General features: G+C 37.6%; 1 protein-coding gene across 1 annotated transcript; it reads right to left on the reverse strand.

Annotated features, from left to right (window-relative positions):
• Window positions 1-7,263: 7,263 nt before the first annotated feature.
• On the reverse strand, window positions 7,264-13,454 carry LOC146138703 (uncharacterized). The gene is made up of 4 exons (XM_083394655.1): window positions 13,102-13,454; window positions 9,828-9,988; window positions 8,766-8,994; window positions 7,264-7,773 (listed from the first exon to the last, which is right to left on the reverse strand). Exons 1-4 carry the CDS (start codon window positions 13,381-13,383, stop codon window positions 7,264-7,266), a joined length of 1,182 nt encoding a protein of 393 aa, XP_083250781.1. The 5' UTR covers window positions 13,384-13,454.
• Between the last annotated feature and the right edge of the window lie 1,815 nt (window positions 13,455-15,269).

Here is a 15,269-nt window from a genome sequence, read left to right on the forward strand (position 1 = left end):
ATATGTACCATTCCATATTTGAACGACACCCAACCAGTTTGTATAAATACCGATCTTCATATCAACCTATGCTATATTTGTACGTTTAATAACACAACGCTTCTAAGCAAAAGTTTGGTTCAATTTAAAATCACAGCGCCGCATGTTTCAACGAAATGTTACTCTAACGCAGTGCTTCTCAACCATTTTGGCTTGCGGCACCCTACAGAAATTGTAAATAGTTCGCGGCACCCCTGTTCGTATTTTTGCTGAGTGGTCAACTATGACGTTGCAATAAACGAGATTGAAACAGCACATTTACCGCGCAACAAAGTTGAAAAAACTATTAATTTTTGGCTATTTTATCGTAAACGAGAATTGTATCACGAAGCTTTCCAATAGAGCAGAATTTGGAACCCTAAAGAATTTGAAATATCTCTCGGCACCTTAGAGCGTTAAATATGGCACCGTAGAGTGCCGAGGCACCCCGGTTGAGAACCACTGCTCTAACGACAAGAATGATGCGATTCCTATTTGAAGCAAATGTTGTTCAGTTTTGGGAGACCCTGTTTGGATTAGCTTTTCAATTGTGAAACCAAGAGTATTCGTAAACGGCGCAAAGGAGAATTTAATTAGGTAAAACATGAATTTTACCATAGGTAGACAGCAATGAACACCTTAAGTGATTAAAACATTGTGTCTTAACGATTGTGGTTTGTGTTCAAAAGAGAAATACAGCGTCGCATTTTAAAACAAAACATAGGTTCACAGACCGTAGCCTATTTAAGCAAACCTGATCTACAGTGGATGTTGCGCAGTTTCCTAAAACCAAGTTCGATGATAATTTAAAATGTGCAAGCCACCAACCATACTTCTAAGCCAGCGTTTTTAATTTAATCATTTAAATTTTGCCAATTTAGAGTTGTACGCACGACTTTAAATCGTATTAAATTTAAATCTTTTTAAAAATAACATTGCCAATGTGAATAACAAGCGTCAAAAGGGCGACAGTAGTCAGCGTGTCACGTTTAATGATGGTATAACGCACACATTCCCCGCGGTCGAAACTTTTGTCATTTCTGCTGTGTCACAGCACCCCTTGATTCGTGCCAGGCAGCTTGGGTAAACGTACGCCTCACGATTTGTCTAAAAAAACAAAGCGGCGTGCCAAGACAAAGTGCCAACGTCAAACAGTCGCACAATTCCAAACCTTTTCGCGAAATGACTAACGACACGACCCCCCCCCCCCCTCGATTCAAACTCTTAACCCCGCCCGCAAAAGACGGCCCCACTTTGGGGTTTCGGCGCCGCGGGCTCGATTTTGGGGCCACGTGGCTTCCAGCGAAATCGTTTCGGTTTCCAGTGGAAACGATCGGATATAGCATGACATATAGCCGCAGTGAGAACGTATTGATTTCCAGGTAAGGACATTTGCATTTTGCGGCCCGCTTTCGCGTAATAACGCTGAACGAGGCTACAGCTAAATGTCAGTGTGTTGCAAATCGGCCCATTCCGCGGTAATTGAATCCGGCTGAGTTCGTTGTAAAATACATACGACAGTCAACTGAAATCCCGCAAACATTTCCAACCGTGTTTAATTCGTACCAGCCTTAAAAAAAATATTTTTAGAATAACCTATTATAGAAATCTTAAACGGCGACAATTTAGTCTCGCTACCTATATAGGTTGAGGTTGATAAACACTGTTTTAGCCTAATACCTTCACAAATCTAGGCCATTAAACAGAACGTAGATTTGAACAGGCTTACTTAAATTTTAGCACGTTAAGAACTTGGCACGTCAAGTCAGTTAAAAAGTGACTGATTAGTCGTTAATCATACAAACACTATAAGCAGCCCAAGACTTTGTAAAGATACAATTTGTATTGCACTATTTTTGTGCGATTTTAAATAGCATATGGCAGCTTTCAACCAAAAGCAAGTCAATTACATGTCAAATCGTGACTTGTCCTGGATGCATTCTATTATTAGACTACCTCAAAACATTTTACAGAGTTCGTGTTGCAATGATAACCTAGTGGCGTGTGTCGAGTCTTTACAAATCTTTTTATGGGCTGCAAATGCAATTAATACCTCGGAATACACGAGAAATCCACGAAGGCGTTTATAAATTTTACATACAAACTTTAATAGCTTTTGTTCGATTTTGCGAAACTCTTTTCTTGCTGGAGGTGCTGAATAAATTCCTTTTTTTTCTTTTGCTTGTCTTGAACATAAACATGTGTACTGGAACATTAGTTTGCGCACTGGAACATTAGTTTGTAGAAACAATGGTGGTCTGCAAATTCCGGTATTGTAACAAATATGGTGCACTGTTAATAATTGCAAACGGCAGCCAAGGTAAAGGAAAAATACAATCATACCATTACTAACTGCATCTTAGCTTTTGTGTCAATCATAGACAACACAAATTTCACCACCGTTTCAATAACAAATGTAAAGGATTCTACAAGTTTCAGGATTTACAAGCTGATATTTTAGTATGAGGTGTCTGCTGACTTGATGACTAACCGTCATATATCCATGCTTACAATAGGTCAAACGAGTACGGCACCTAAGTGGGCTACTGTACATGTGTATTCTGTCGATTGTGCTACTTTTATTAAGAGCGCGATGATAAGCAAATACAGAGAAAAATTAGACCGCCAGCCATATAGTCAGGGTTACCATCTGCTCAGACCAAAAAATAAGCACGCTACTCCAAAAAATAAGCACGCTACTCAAAAAATAAGCACGCTACTCAAAAAAATAAGCGCGCTACTAAAAACCAGGGCCAGATCCAGGATTGCGGGGGTGAAATCCAAGCTTACAGGAATAATGTCATAAAATAAATAAAAACCTAAAAACACTAATTTTTGTAAGGGCAAAACGTAGCTTAATCGCGCGAAACACGACAAAATGCGTTTATTTGCTTGAAATTGGTATTTTTTGCGTCAGAGCGCACCTGTACACCTTGTGCATGGCAGCATGAAACGCCTGCAGCTGACCCTGCCTGCCTTGTAGTCAAGTTTGGTTTACTTGGCGGAGTTTAGCTCGTAATAAAATTATTCATTGAATGATTTACTAAAATGCTTCTAGTATTTTTTTGTTGTTGTAACATTATGTTTTCCATATTCCCTGGGCAGATTTTGCAATCACAATAACAGCAATGATCATAGCTTTTTCCCTTTCGACTTTTTTTGACATTAGAAAATTTATTTTCATGTTTATCACAAAAAACGTGCGTATGCTGACTCGTTCTCTTAATAATATTTTGTCTGTATTGACACACGTATGCCTAGACCTAAAATGTCAGTCTTCATATCAAGTCGAAAGTTTACTTGATTGCTAAAGCAAACTACAACACTTCCATAGGCTACAATGTACTTTTTATAAAATACAATCAAAATCCATTGTTATTATGTACTTTAATGCACTGTTGTTATAATCTGAGTCAAAGAACCTGGTAAATAGACATAAATGAAGTCTCTCACTCCTCCGTTAATGTAAAATAATGGATGAAGAACTTTTTAGAAACCAAATTAAGACAAAAATAACACCTCTAAAATAGGCACGTTTCTTAGAAATAAGCACATTTGTTTTTTCTAAGACACTGCACCCAAAAATAAGCACAAATCTTAGAAATAAGCACGGTATGGTAACCCTGCATATAGGCTTATGTGTTTAATGTTAAATAACCACGTACACGTCGTACAGGTATATAATACGGTTATCAACAAACATTTCAAATATTTTGGACCACTAACAAAAATAGTATTTTTCTATTTGACTTTTAGCTGCAGACGAACATTAAATGCATGGAATGGTATATGTTCCATGGGCAGTATATTTATGGCCACAGTTTGCAAGTAGCATTATAAATTATCGCCAAAGTTTCCGCATAACATGGTTTTAAATGCATTTTTTAAATTTAACTTGTATTTCTTACCAGCACAATAATGAAGGTTCTTTTTTAAACAAACTTACTAAATGTGGTAATCGCAAATGCCTTTATGCTTATTGAGGATTAAAAGCTTTTATGCTGTATACCAGGGGTGGGCAAATGTATACAATGGAAGAGCCATTTGCAGAAAACACAAGTACCAAAGAGCCTCAAAATTATTTCAACACAAAAACGGTAAACAATGCAAGGCCAGCCGCAATAATAACAGAATTGTAATATAACAAAACGGTAATAATCGAAACAAAAATAACGGTAATAGTAAAATAACACGCACAATATTTATTAATATCAGACTTTTGTTAACTAACTCTTGGAACTCTACGTCTAGTGTTACGTCATAAATGAAATGCTGGCCTAAATAAAGAAAAGAAAAAGAGAAAAACGTTTATAAACGGTACTCTTATGTTTATAAACGGTACTCTTATGTCTCGGTAACCTTTAAATTTTTTTTTGAAATTTTACGATTCAACTAGAAGAGCTACAAAAAACATGCCGGAGAGGCGCATGCGGCTCGCGAGCCGCAGTTTGCCCACCCCTGCTGTATACTGTGTATAGTTATGCCTGATTAACGTAGTTGTAGCACCACCAAGCAGAAATTAGCGTTTCAAACAGTTTGTTTCACGCTGGAAAATTAATAAAACAACTATCTGCATATCCATTTCATTGTTTTACAAACATTTTATTTGCTGCAAGGTAGGATCAGGTCTACATAAAGCACTATAATCCGACGTGAAATTTATGCCAGTCTTGTTTGGTTAACTAATCTGTCTCAAATGGCGTTAACTTTCTCAAAACTGAACAATGTACAGCTGACATGAAAGTACGCAGGCACGTTTTAATTTAGCGTTGTCGGTGCCTCAAAACAGATTAGGTGGCAATTATCGTATTTCGATGGGCATCTGGCTATTGACTAAATTAAACCAAGCAAGGCGGCACATCAATGTTACTCTGCAATGCGATCGAATTTCTAGTTTCGACAGATACGCCTGGAATTGTTACGTCACCACACTAGCATTTTTTGCGAAAAAAAGGAATCTACGCCAGGAATGTACGATATTGTTTAATTGGATTCCATATCTGGAATTTTAGAACTAGATTGCTAAGTTGTTGTTGAAATATATGCCTACTCGTTCGATACTTGTGCAGTACCGGACTAAATCTGATACCATGTTAATGTGTGTATTATAGTCAAGCTTTGCGCTCAATATTAGACTTTTCTACCTATTAAAGTAAATTTTGTAATATTCAAAAATATATTACAATAAACAAAAAAACAAAAATCATTGCCATTGCACTTATTAGTTTAATCAAAATTGCTTATTTGACCATAGTAACAGCGTTGTAAACATTTTCCGGTTCAGGTTCGGTTCGGGTTCAAGGATTTTTTCGGAATACGTTTCAGTTCCGGTTTCGGTTCGGAGGAATTTTAAAGTTCCGGTTCAACCATCGTTATTTCAAAACCGGTTCATAAAGTTCCGGTTCAGATACAATATAATTTGCGTTAAATCTCAAAATGTGGGTCGATAAATGTAGAGAATAATCTTTGGATTGTAAGTCATTTAATTAAAGTTACGTGACGTATCAAAAAAACAGCAACTCATTATTGAAATATCTTAAAAACAACAAAATAAACGTTTTTTAATCAATATTCAAATTTGTTCATAAAATTTTAAACATGGCATAACTTGAGTCTGTAAAATACAAGTTGTGACGTCATGCTGGAGCGAACCGCTTTTATTAACAGGTTCGGGTTCGGTTAAGGTTCATGTTATTTAAAATTATTCGGTTCAGTTCCGGTTCGGCTGCTTAAAATCGTTCGAAAAACGGTTCAGGTTCGGTTACGGTTCGAAAAAAATTGACCCAAAACCGGTTCATAAAGTTTCGGTTCGGTTCCGGTTTGTCTTAAATCCCAGTCAAGTGGTTCAGAAAACAACTCCAAGTCAAGTTTTTTCCAGAAAATAACAAGTTAAGTCATTATATTAGAGCAAGTCAGCTTCAAGTCAAGTCATAGGCAAAAAATAAAATACTGAAGTAAATTGAAAACTCTTTCGTGCATAAACAATTTCCGAACTAAAAAAATAACAAAAACGCAATCATACCGAAAATCGTTTTTGTGCAAAAATTAAGATAAATAACCCTAAATCTTTTTTAATAATATTGAAAACACTTAATATCAACCCTTCAATTTAACCCAAAACGACCAAGTGAAATAAGTCTTTTTAAGGGAAATGTAAAAAGCCCCCTTTTTTGCCATTTTTAGTTGCTGTATTTATTTTGCCCTGACAAGTGAGAATTACTATACATCACAAGACTTATATATACGAACCGATATGCACTGGCGCGTGTTGTTTTATGTCTTTGCAGGTAAAGCTGTGTTCCGAGTCTGCTGTTTTACACTTTTTTTGTCTGGGCAACTGAATTTTACAACGTTAAAAAATTGCACGGCAAAAGACACAACGACAAAAACGTGAAACGACGTAATAAAATATACGTAAATAAGACAGTACCAACGATGCGACTTAAATACCTGAATTTTATATTAATTGCCATAATGCTCGAATATAAGTTTCTCGTCTCTTTCGTCAACGTTCAAAATGTCAACTGTAGGCTAAGCTATGTTATATAATAATGGTGTATATGGATTGACTTACTAAAGCAGGGCATATCAACCGGTGGGACACGTGAACGCGAGTAGCTTTTAGGCCCTAGAATTAAAAAGGGCTGACAACCACCGTACAAAAACCGACTATAGGATTCGCTTTACAACAATAAAGATTTAATGGTCGCGGGCAAACGTTACATTCAAGATTTTTAGGCTAACAACATTGCACATTTTTATATGTAAGGGTCCACTTTTCTAAACAAATATATTAAAGTCACTTTAGGCGTGTTTTAACGGCATCATCTTGGACTTGCAATCAAAACATTCCAAAATTAAAAGCCAATAATAAGCCAGTAACATTTACTCTATTGCCCAGTAACACTTACTGTATTTCATCGCACCTTGTACGGTACCTGTCCTGTTTGACAATTGCAAACTATAGTCAATACAGGTATGCCAACAACAATACACTTTTACTATAGTTTTGCTCCTGCAACGGCACAACCATTCGGGGAACACCAAAGACTTGACAGACACTTTACTGGTCTCTTTCGTGATTTTTCGGAGCATATATCACGGGCCAACAGAAGCAGTGTGCGAAAAATAACGACAGGTATTTTTTCGTAGAGATTCCGCCGCTTCCGCGTGTAGCATACCACATCTAAGACAACGCGACGCTACGCCCATCACGCTCCACATTGAGACAGAGAGACGGAGCGGTCACAGACAGAAGAGCACATCGCAGACAAGTTGCAATACGGCGGTGCGCAGGTTGGAAAGATAAGTGGTGAGTAGGATTGGGCACAGGAGTGTGTAAAGCTGTACAAGCACCATGGACACGACCTTGGCCGCGCGAACCCTGAAGCGCACCCCCGAAAGGTCTATAAAGAAGCACACGGCCAGGGGGAGGGTGCCGGCCAGGAAGACGCCGCTCAAGACGGAAACGCAGCGCAGGCGCGGATTGGAGCGGAACCAGCGCAAGTTAAAACGCGACGGTGACGCTTTGGACGCGCCGGTCGTGGTGTCGCGGATCGCACCGTTTGCGCTCACTTCTTCTTCTTTTTGGTCTTCTTCCTCCTCCACATCCGCGCCGTGTATGGAGCTTGCACCTGGAAGTTGTACCTCGCGAGCTTCCGCAGCTGGTGGGGAGGAACCCGGACTCTTTTTGCCGAATGTGAACTTCTCGAAGTTGCGGATTCCGTTGTGGATAAGGACGACGAGGCCAGCGACCTGTGTGCAATCGACTGGTCAATTCAGACGAAGTCATTATGCACTAGGCGCGAATCGATTTTTTCCGTTTGGGGAAATGATATATTTTTATAGGTGACGTCACAAACTTACGTCAAAAGGTGACGTCGCAAAATCAACCTAAAAGTGGTGTTAAAAGAAGTAATGTTTAGAACAGTGCTTCCCAACCAGTGGGTCGCGAAGCATTTCTAAATGTTACAGTTTTGTACATTTGTGCAACAATGTAACAAATACGTAACAATTGGATGTGTTATGCCGCATTGACTATTCAGTACGTACGCCAGTAGTAGAGATGCAGGTTTTATGTAACTGTTAAACTATGTATTTGCAATTAGTTGCATTTTAAATTATTGCTAACTGAAAAAGGTTGGGAAGCACTACTTTAGAAAACTACACAGTTTGTTCTTTTGTCAAAGTTTTAGGTTGCAGACGTGTTACTTTTAATACAAAAGCTTATATTACAAAGATGCTATTGATTTGCGAAATGCTAAACAACGCCTTAATATTGTTTTAGTTGCCAAACTTTTCATTTTCTATGGTGTAATGAGCCACACTGTCTTCAAGCTATTTATTTTGAAGTCTTTTGACCACAACGACTTGAATTAAACCTAATTTTGTCACATATCTTGGGATTATATAGTGTTTTTTATTAAAATTTATCTCAAGTTTTCCATGTTTAACAATTTGATCGCTGTATATTGCGTTTGTGTTATTTTTAAGTTTGATTGTTTCTCATAATTGGACGAGCTTACCAATTTTAATAGTTAACCGTTTAACTTTCGTGTCAATGACATGACTTGGCAGTTGCAGTTGACGTGCTTTCATAATGACCGGGACTTGACGTGTTATTTATGCAAAAGACTTGACTTGGACTTAAGTTATTTTTCAAATGACTTGCCTGGGACTTGAGTCATTTCAAAATCATTTGTTTATAACATTGCTTCCCAGTGCTTTAAATCTAGTCATACACTCACCTCCAGAAACCAAAAGGCAACACTGATCGACATGAAGGAGTTAGTCATGGGAGCCCAAACCCTGGAGCAACCCAAGTATGACGGACAGAGCTCACCGGCGGCGCCGTGCGAACAGCGACACTTCGGGGTGCAATTTTGCACCGTCAGACCGAGAATTGTCAACACTAGAGGGACGAGCCACGAGAGAATGACCAAAACGATCGCTTTCAGGCGTTTGGCTCGCATGAAGCTGTTAAAAAAAGGAATAGAAGAATATTTTATCAAGATTTTCTTTCGAATAACAGAACCTGTCTAAATCCGATTGGTGAAATGGTGAAAAAAAGAAGATTTACGTTTTTAACGCATTTTTTTTCAAATCCAGCTGGCACGCAGCATTATTTTTACTGATCTTAATATACGGTTATTATAAACAGAAATATTTGCTCAAATCCAGGCTGAATTTTAAAGAAACGTTAAACTAAACGACAGCTTTGTGAAGGCCAATATATTTTGGAAAATATTTATTTTATGTTTCCATCGTTTGACAATAACACTCAAATAAAATAAGTTGAAAAGGAACTTTATAACCAACCTGCGATGCCCAATACTTAACCTATGCAGAACATAAAATTTCAGCGGCGCTAAAACTGCTAATTTTCTAGCTGATTTTTATTGTGTTGACTAACGTCTACGAGACATATTACAGCAGGGGTGGGCAACATTTTTCTAGTCGCGGGCCAAAACCAAACTCAGAAAGGCCTTTGGGGTCTGCTGGCGTTAAGTTATAACTACTGTTAATCAGATATAAACTTGGGTATTTTGCAATTGAAAACGGGGTAACCTATTAGGTTACACCCGATGCAGAAGCAATATATATTTTCTTTTACTTAGGTGAAATAGCCAGAAATATGTGCCCAATTTGTGACATAGGTCGCCGGCCGGATATTTTGCGTTCCTGGGCCGGATTGGCCTGCGGGCCGTAGGTTGGCCACCTCTGTATTACAGCTTAGTTAGTACACCGAAAGATCTTCTAAAAAAAAAGCACTGGCTTCTCCGAAATTCTCAAATACAAAGCCCACTTACTTCGCCTTTGCCTGCTCGTTGCCGGCCTCCACCCCTTCACTTACGCTGGAGGCTATCTGGAAGTAGCTGGTGTCCACCATGACGTAGATTGTGGCGCCCAAGTTGCAGCACATTCCGAACAGCATGGCGATGGCCGCTGACTGACAGAGTGTCCACATCAGCTGCCAATCAAAGGTAAGAAAGAGTTGAGCAAAATTCCGTCTGATGATTTTTGCACGGAGAAATTGTTTGCTTTGGTGAGCATAAATATTTTGAAGAATGATTAACATGGATGTCCTATAATATCGGATCAGGCCAGATAGAGGACAGAGACCCTATGCAAAGTGGTAGTATCGGTATTCGTCTGATACCAGGGTCGTATCGGTGCCTAACACTGCCTATCCAATACCAAATTATGTAATATAGGCATTTCCGCTATAATTTGAGATCCAAAACAGCGATTTAATCTTAAAAGGCAAATTTATCAAACATAATAATTGGTGGTGGTAACTTAACTTTGTTATGATTAAGCCAATTTCGGCTCAAAACACTTAACTACATCCATAACGTTTTAATTCCATCAATTTTGCTTGTTCAAGCATAGTAATGACATCACTTGGTATCAGATCACGATAATTAATTTTGCCCAAACTGTCTGGTATCGGTAATGGAATATAATGCCGAAATATCAGACATCTCTAACTACAAACTTTGTGAATTTAGGAATTGGAATTTTTTTCTAAATAACAACAAAAACAAAATTATTGTACACTTTCCGGTTTATTGATGAACTTGTATCTTTGAAAAGAAAATTTCTTTGGGTTTGTGAAGTGCGCGTAAATCATGTTTAACAGGGCGAACGGTTTTTACCTAGAATTTGGAACTAAAGTGTGTGTTACATTTATATATATAATTCAGTAAGTGTAAAACAAGTGATATTCCACGATGATTATTATAATTACTGAATAATTTTCCGTCATTAGCGTCAACATACGTTATTAACCATTTGTTGTAGCAAACTCAACAAAAGCCCAATAAAGTCTATAAATGAATCAAGTTCGTAAATAAGCGTTTTCCAACGTTCGCTAATGCGGAATCATGTACGTTGTATTTGCTATTCAACGGTTTAGTTTAAAATACTTCTTTTCTTGCAACTTAGCAAAAGCAAATCGAAGGCCTTTAAACTAATTTATTGTTCAAAAACAGGTTAAATACATTACTGGTTGTAGTTTATGGCTGAAGGTTAAAAGGTCAGTGAGCACGCTTTGCCTTTAAACTATTCTTGAAATCAACCAGTTGGTGTTACTATTCTGTAGTGCTAAAACAAAATGCACGTTCATGACTCTTGCAAGCATACAATAAAAGAAACTGAAATGTTTTGTTTTCAAGCTTTTTTTTTGTTTATATGCGTTTCAACGTCAGCTTAATGCAAATAAGGAGACGTGAAAGCGAAATCTTTAGTTAACACCAGAAGCCATGACTCATTAGCGTTACTATTGGCTGCCGTTCGTGCTTTAGATAAAAGCTAGTATTGCATTAGTAGCCTATTTACTTAACGCTGCTACTAACCATTTATAGAAATGGCAAATGTCGTTGTCTTCAAATGAACTGGTGTTAAAAAAATACAGTTCTAGAGCCAAAAGTTAGTTTGTATGACATATAGTTTGCGTGACCGCAAAATATGACCGCAAATGCGGATTAACTTTAATGCTGGTTTGAAACCGATCCTTGCTAATCGGTGATAGTATTTTGCCCTATTACGCAAACGCGTAAAAATAGGCACTTGTGTTAATTTTTTTTTTAATTTCACATCCGGTGTAGACTGGCCTGGGTATTTCGATTTGCGGGGACTATCCAAAACTTATGAGTGATCGCCTAAATTTTATGAGATACGTCACGTTTACCATTCGTTCTTAACTAATTGGTTTTATTTACATGCTATTACTGCTAATAAATTCACCCCCAACGTATTTTTTTTTCTAATTGATCGGCTGAAGCACTTCTCTTGTTGGTCGGGGTCGGACAGCATTACAAATGTTAATAGTTTAACTTATAATTTTGGCCTTGACTTGAATATAACATGATATGGCAATGACTTTAACTAGAAAAATTAACTGTCCGATCCCGACCATTATATCGATTGACAAACAACAAAAACGCTTCACACAGCAATTGAACTGTCTGTCGTGCTAAATATTGAGGTTACCAACGAATATAATAATAAAAACAAGTGAAGACATTTGCTTCAATCACTTAAGATATTTGTCTACAAGATTTAAGTCAAGTAAAAAAAATAGATTTTACTATTTTTGCAAACAACCTTGCATCCAAGTAATTTTATCAAAGACTTGACTGGGTTTCATACTTTATAAAAGAACCAGTTTAATGCTCGGGTTTGGCCAGCATTACAAATGTTAATAGTTCATCATGTAACTTTGGATATGGCTCGTACATGACCTGCTGTTACAATGACTTAGAAAACCGATGACTTTGACTGGAAATTTGCTATTCTTGCAAACGACTCTATTTACAGCTGAGTTATTTCGCCAAATGCTTAACTGGGTTTAAGACAAATATTCTTTGGACTTTCCCGTCTTGGTTAAAGTCAGTCATTGATAAGTTCTAGTCATTTAAAGGGAAAATATATTTCGCCACAAAATAAGGCATAATTAGTCGCCCAATTCGAAATTCTTTGATCAAGACAGGAAAGTCTAAACAATATTTGCTCCCATTCGAGATCATTGTCGTTATTTACGTGTAAGGGCGAGGAGAATTTTTTTTATTTTACACATTCAATTTACCACTGGGTTTAGGACATTTTAAAATGACCAGTGTTGTAAACAAGTCTTTTTGAAAATGGCTCAAGTCCCAGTCAAGTCTTTTGTACTTAAATAAAGAGTCAAGTCCCTGGCCAAGTCATCAGTCGCGCGAGTCAAGTCTCATTCAAGTCATAGTTAGAGCAAGTCAACTTCAAGTCATGTCCTTGTGAGAAAATAAAATGTTAAACTATTAGAATTTTTAAACTCGTACGATTATGAACAATACCGAACTAAAAAATTAGAAAAACGCAACATATAGCAAAAAATTTGTTTTATATGCAAAAATTTGGACAAATAGCAATTTTATCAAAAAATACATAAAGAAATCACTTCATTTTAACTCAAGTCATTTATCCAAATGACATAAGTCGAGTCTAGATTTGAAAACAGTGACTTAAGTGCACCTAAGTCAAGTCATTGACTTAAGTTATTACAACACTGAAAATGAAATGAACAATTTAAAACACTCCACCTACTATCATCCGGCCTTTGGGAGTTGCTGCCGAAACGGCGGGGTCCAGCAGGTAGCTTGTCGTTTCTTCCCAGAGGTGAAGTCCAAGGAAGAACATGTGACTCAGCAGCGTGCTGCAGACGCACAGGTACACGTAGTTGTGACGCAACAGTCGCTTGCGGTAGATGGTGGCGGCCAACAGCACGACGAAGTTGACCAAGCCCGAGATGTAGGGAAGCGGCATGAGGAAGATGTGAGGCCACTTGGCACCCTCTGGCGCGCACGTGACTGTAACATTGGACGCCATTTTTGGTCCGTGGGCAGTTGGTTTCGGGTTGATTTTATTCTGACAGCGGACAACTGTGCTAAACTCGCCTTAGAGCTGCACAAAACGGGAGAAAACTAGTAAAAGACCAAAATGAATCAGTTTGATTTGATTCCATGCAAATAAAAAATAATGATTCCTAGATTCTTACATATTAACACGAAAAAGATATGACCAATTTCAAGCACTAAACAATTAAGTCACATCGCGCTTCGATTCGCAAATATAAATTTTCGGCCATTGCAAAACAATTCTAGAGAAAGAGTTTTTAGCTATTTATCTAGTTTTCGTCTTGGTCCAGGAAACACTTGTGTTTCTTGCCTGCATACTTTGTACACGGTGATATAATAAATCCTATACTGATGGGGAACCTAAACAGAGTGTTTCTGGTCACTGACCACTGCTGTTTATGGCTCATATAGATTTCCATGAAGGCAAATACGATATATTTTCACATTAGCGCAAATCTGTGCGTAATAGGTTTACTTTTAGATCGACTGGGCGGACGACAGTAAAATTTAGATCTGACTAATTCTACGACATCCCTTAGCATTTACCCCGTAAAACAGTGATTCTTGGACTAAGTGCCTCGAGAGATCCTTAAGTGTGCCGCGAAACCTTTCGAAATTTTGGAAAATAACCTAGTTTAATCACCAATATACATACTACCAAGCAAGTGAAACTTTATTCACATATTCCGTTAAAAACTGATAATGTTAATTGGGTACACTATGCACGGATCTGTAATGTAGCTTGATAATAAGGTGCAAAGCCAAAAAGGTCGAGTAGATCGACATCACCTTGATTAACACGCTTAGATGCGAACTTGTATCATCTTCAGTTAATGTGACTTCGAAGCAAATCAAAGCATCATTTATAAAAGGTGGGACTTTTGTTATATAAAAGGTGGGACTTTGTTAATTGTTATCAGTCTGAGTTTCCATAGTCGACACATTAATTAGCACCTTCAGGTGTTGAACAGGACAGCGGTGATAATATAAAGGTATCTATACCTTTCGTGTATTTAGAGCGATTGCCAAGTTATAATATAGCTGTTTTGTTTAAGTGTGTCGCGCATTTTTTTTTCTTCAATGTGCAGCTAGCTGAAAAAAACGTTTGAGAACCGTTGTCGTACAATATCCGCGTATACATTTGCAGGCGTTTCACAACGTTGGCCATTGCTTTTCCAGTTGTCTGGCATGACAAAGTCACAGCCCTATAATGTTATTGACGGTGCGTCACTTCAAAGGTGGGGGAAACGTCACTCTGGGTACATGTGTTTGTCCGAACTTGAATCACCGGACGAACGCTTAACAGCCATGAATGATTCGGCAATCAAATATAGGTTTGTGTGCACAGTTTAAAACATAAGTATTTTGACTGCCGTTATAACAATCTTTACAACTTCATAATATACTTTAAAGAAGTGGTTCACAAACATTTTGGCTCGCGACACAATTTTAACAGAACAACAATAGAGTAATTTTACAATCACCTTTAACACACGACAAACTATCTGTAAACGTCTCAATATAATTAATTTGTAATGGATAGTGCGTATTGAAGTCTAAAATGCTTGCGTGTATTGCTATTGTTAATACAAATACTCTCTTTTCCGAAATTACAAAAAGTTTCGCAGCACACTGGGCAATATCTGGAGGCACAAAGTTTGAGAATCACTGCTTTGAAGACTATAAAAAATGGAACCTTTTTTAAATCGCCTGATGAATGTAATTTCTATATAAAATCTGAAGGTCGCTTCAGGAAATGACTTGCTCAAACCAATTCTCAACGAAACATTAAAATACCATCTCAATTTCTTTTTTTTTTAGGCAAACTTAAATCTAAGAAATATTAGTTTTTACCAA

Source organism: Ascidiella aspersa, chromosome 7 (genome assembly GCF_963924565.1).
Source record: "Ascidiella aspersa chromosome 7, kaAscAspe10.2, whole genome shotgun sequence".
Classification (NCBI taxonomy): Eukaryota; Metazoa; Chordata; class Ascidiacea; order Phlebobranchia; family Ascidiidae; genus Ascidiella; species Ascidiella aspersa.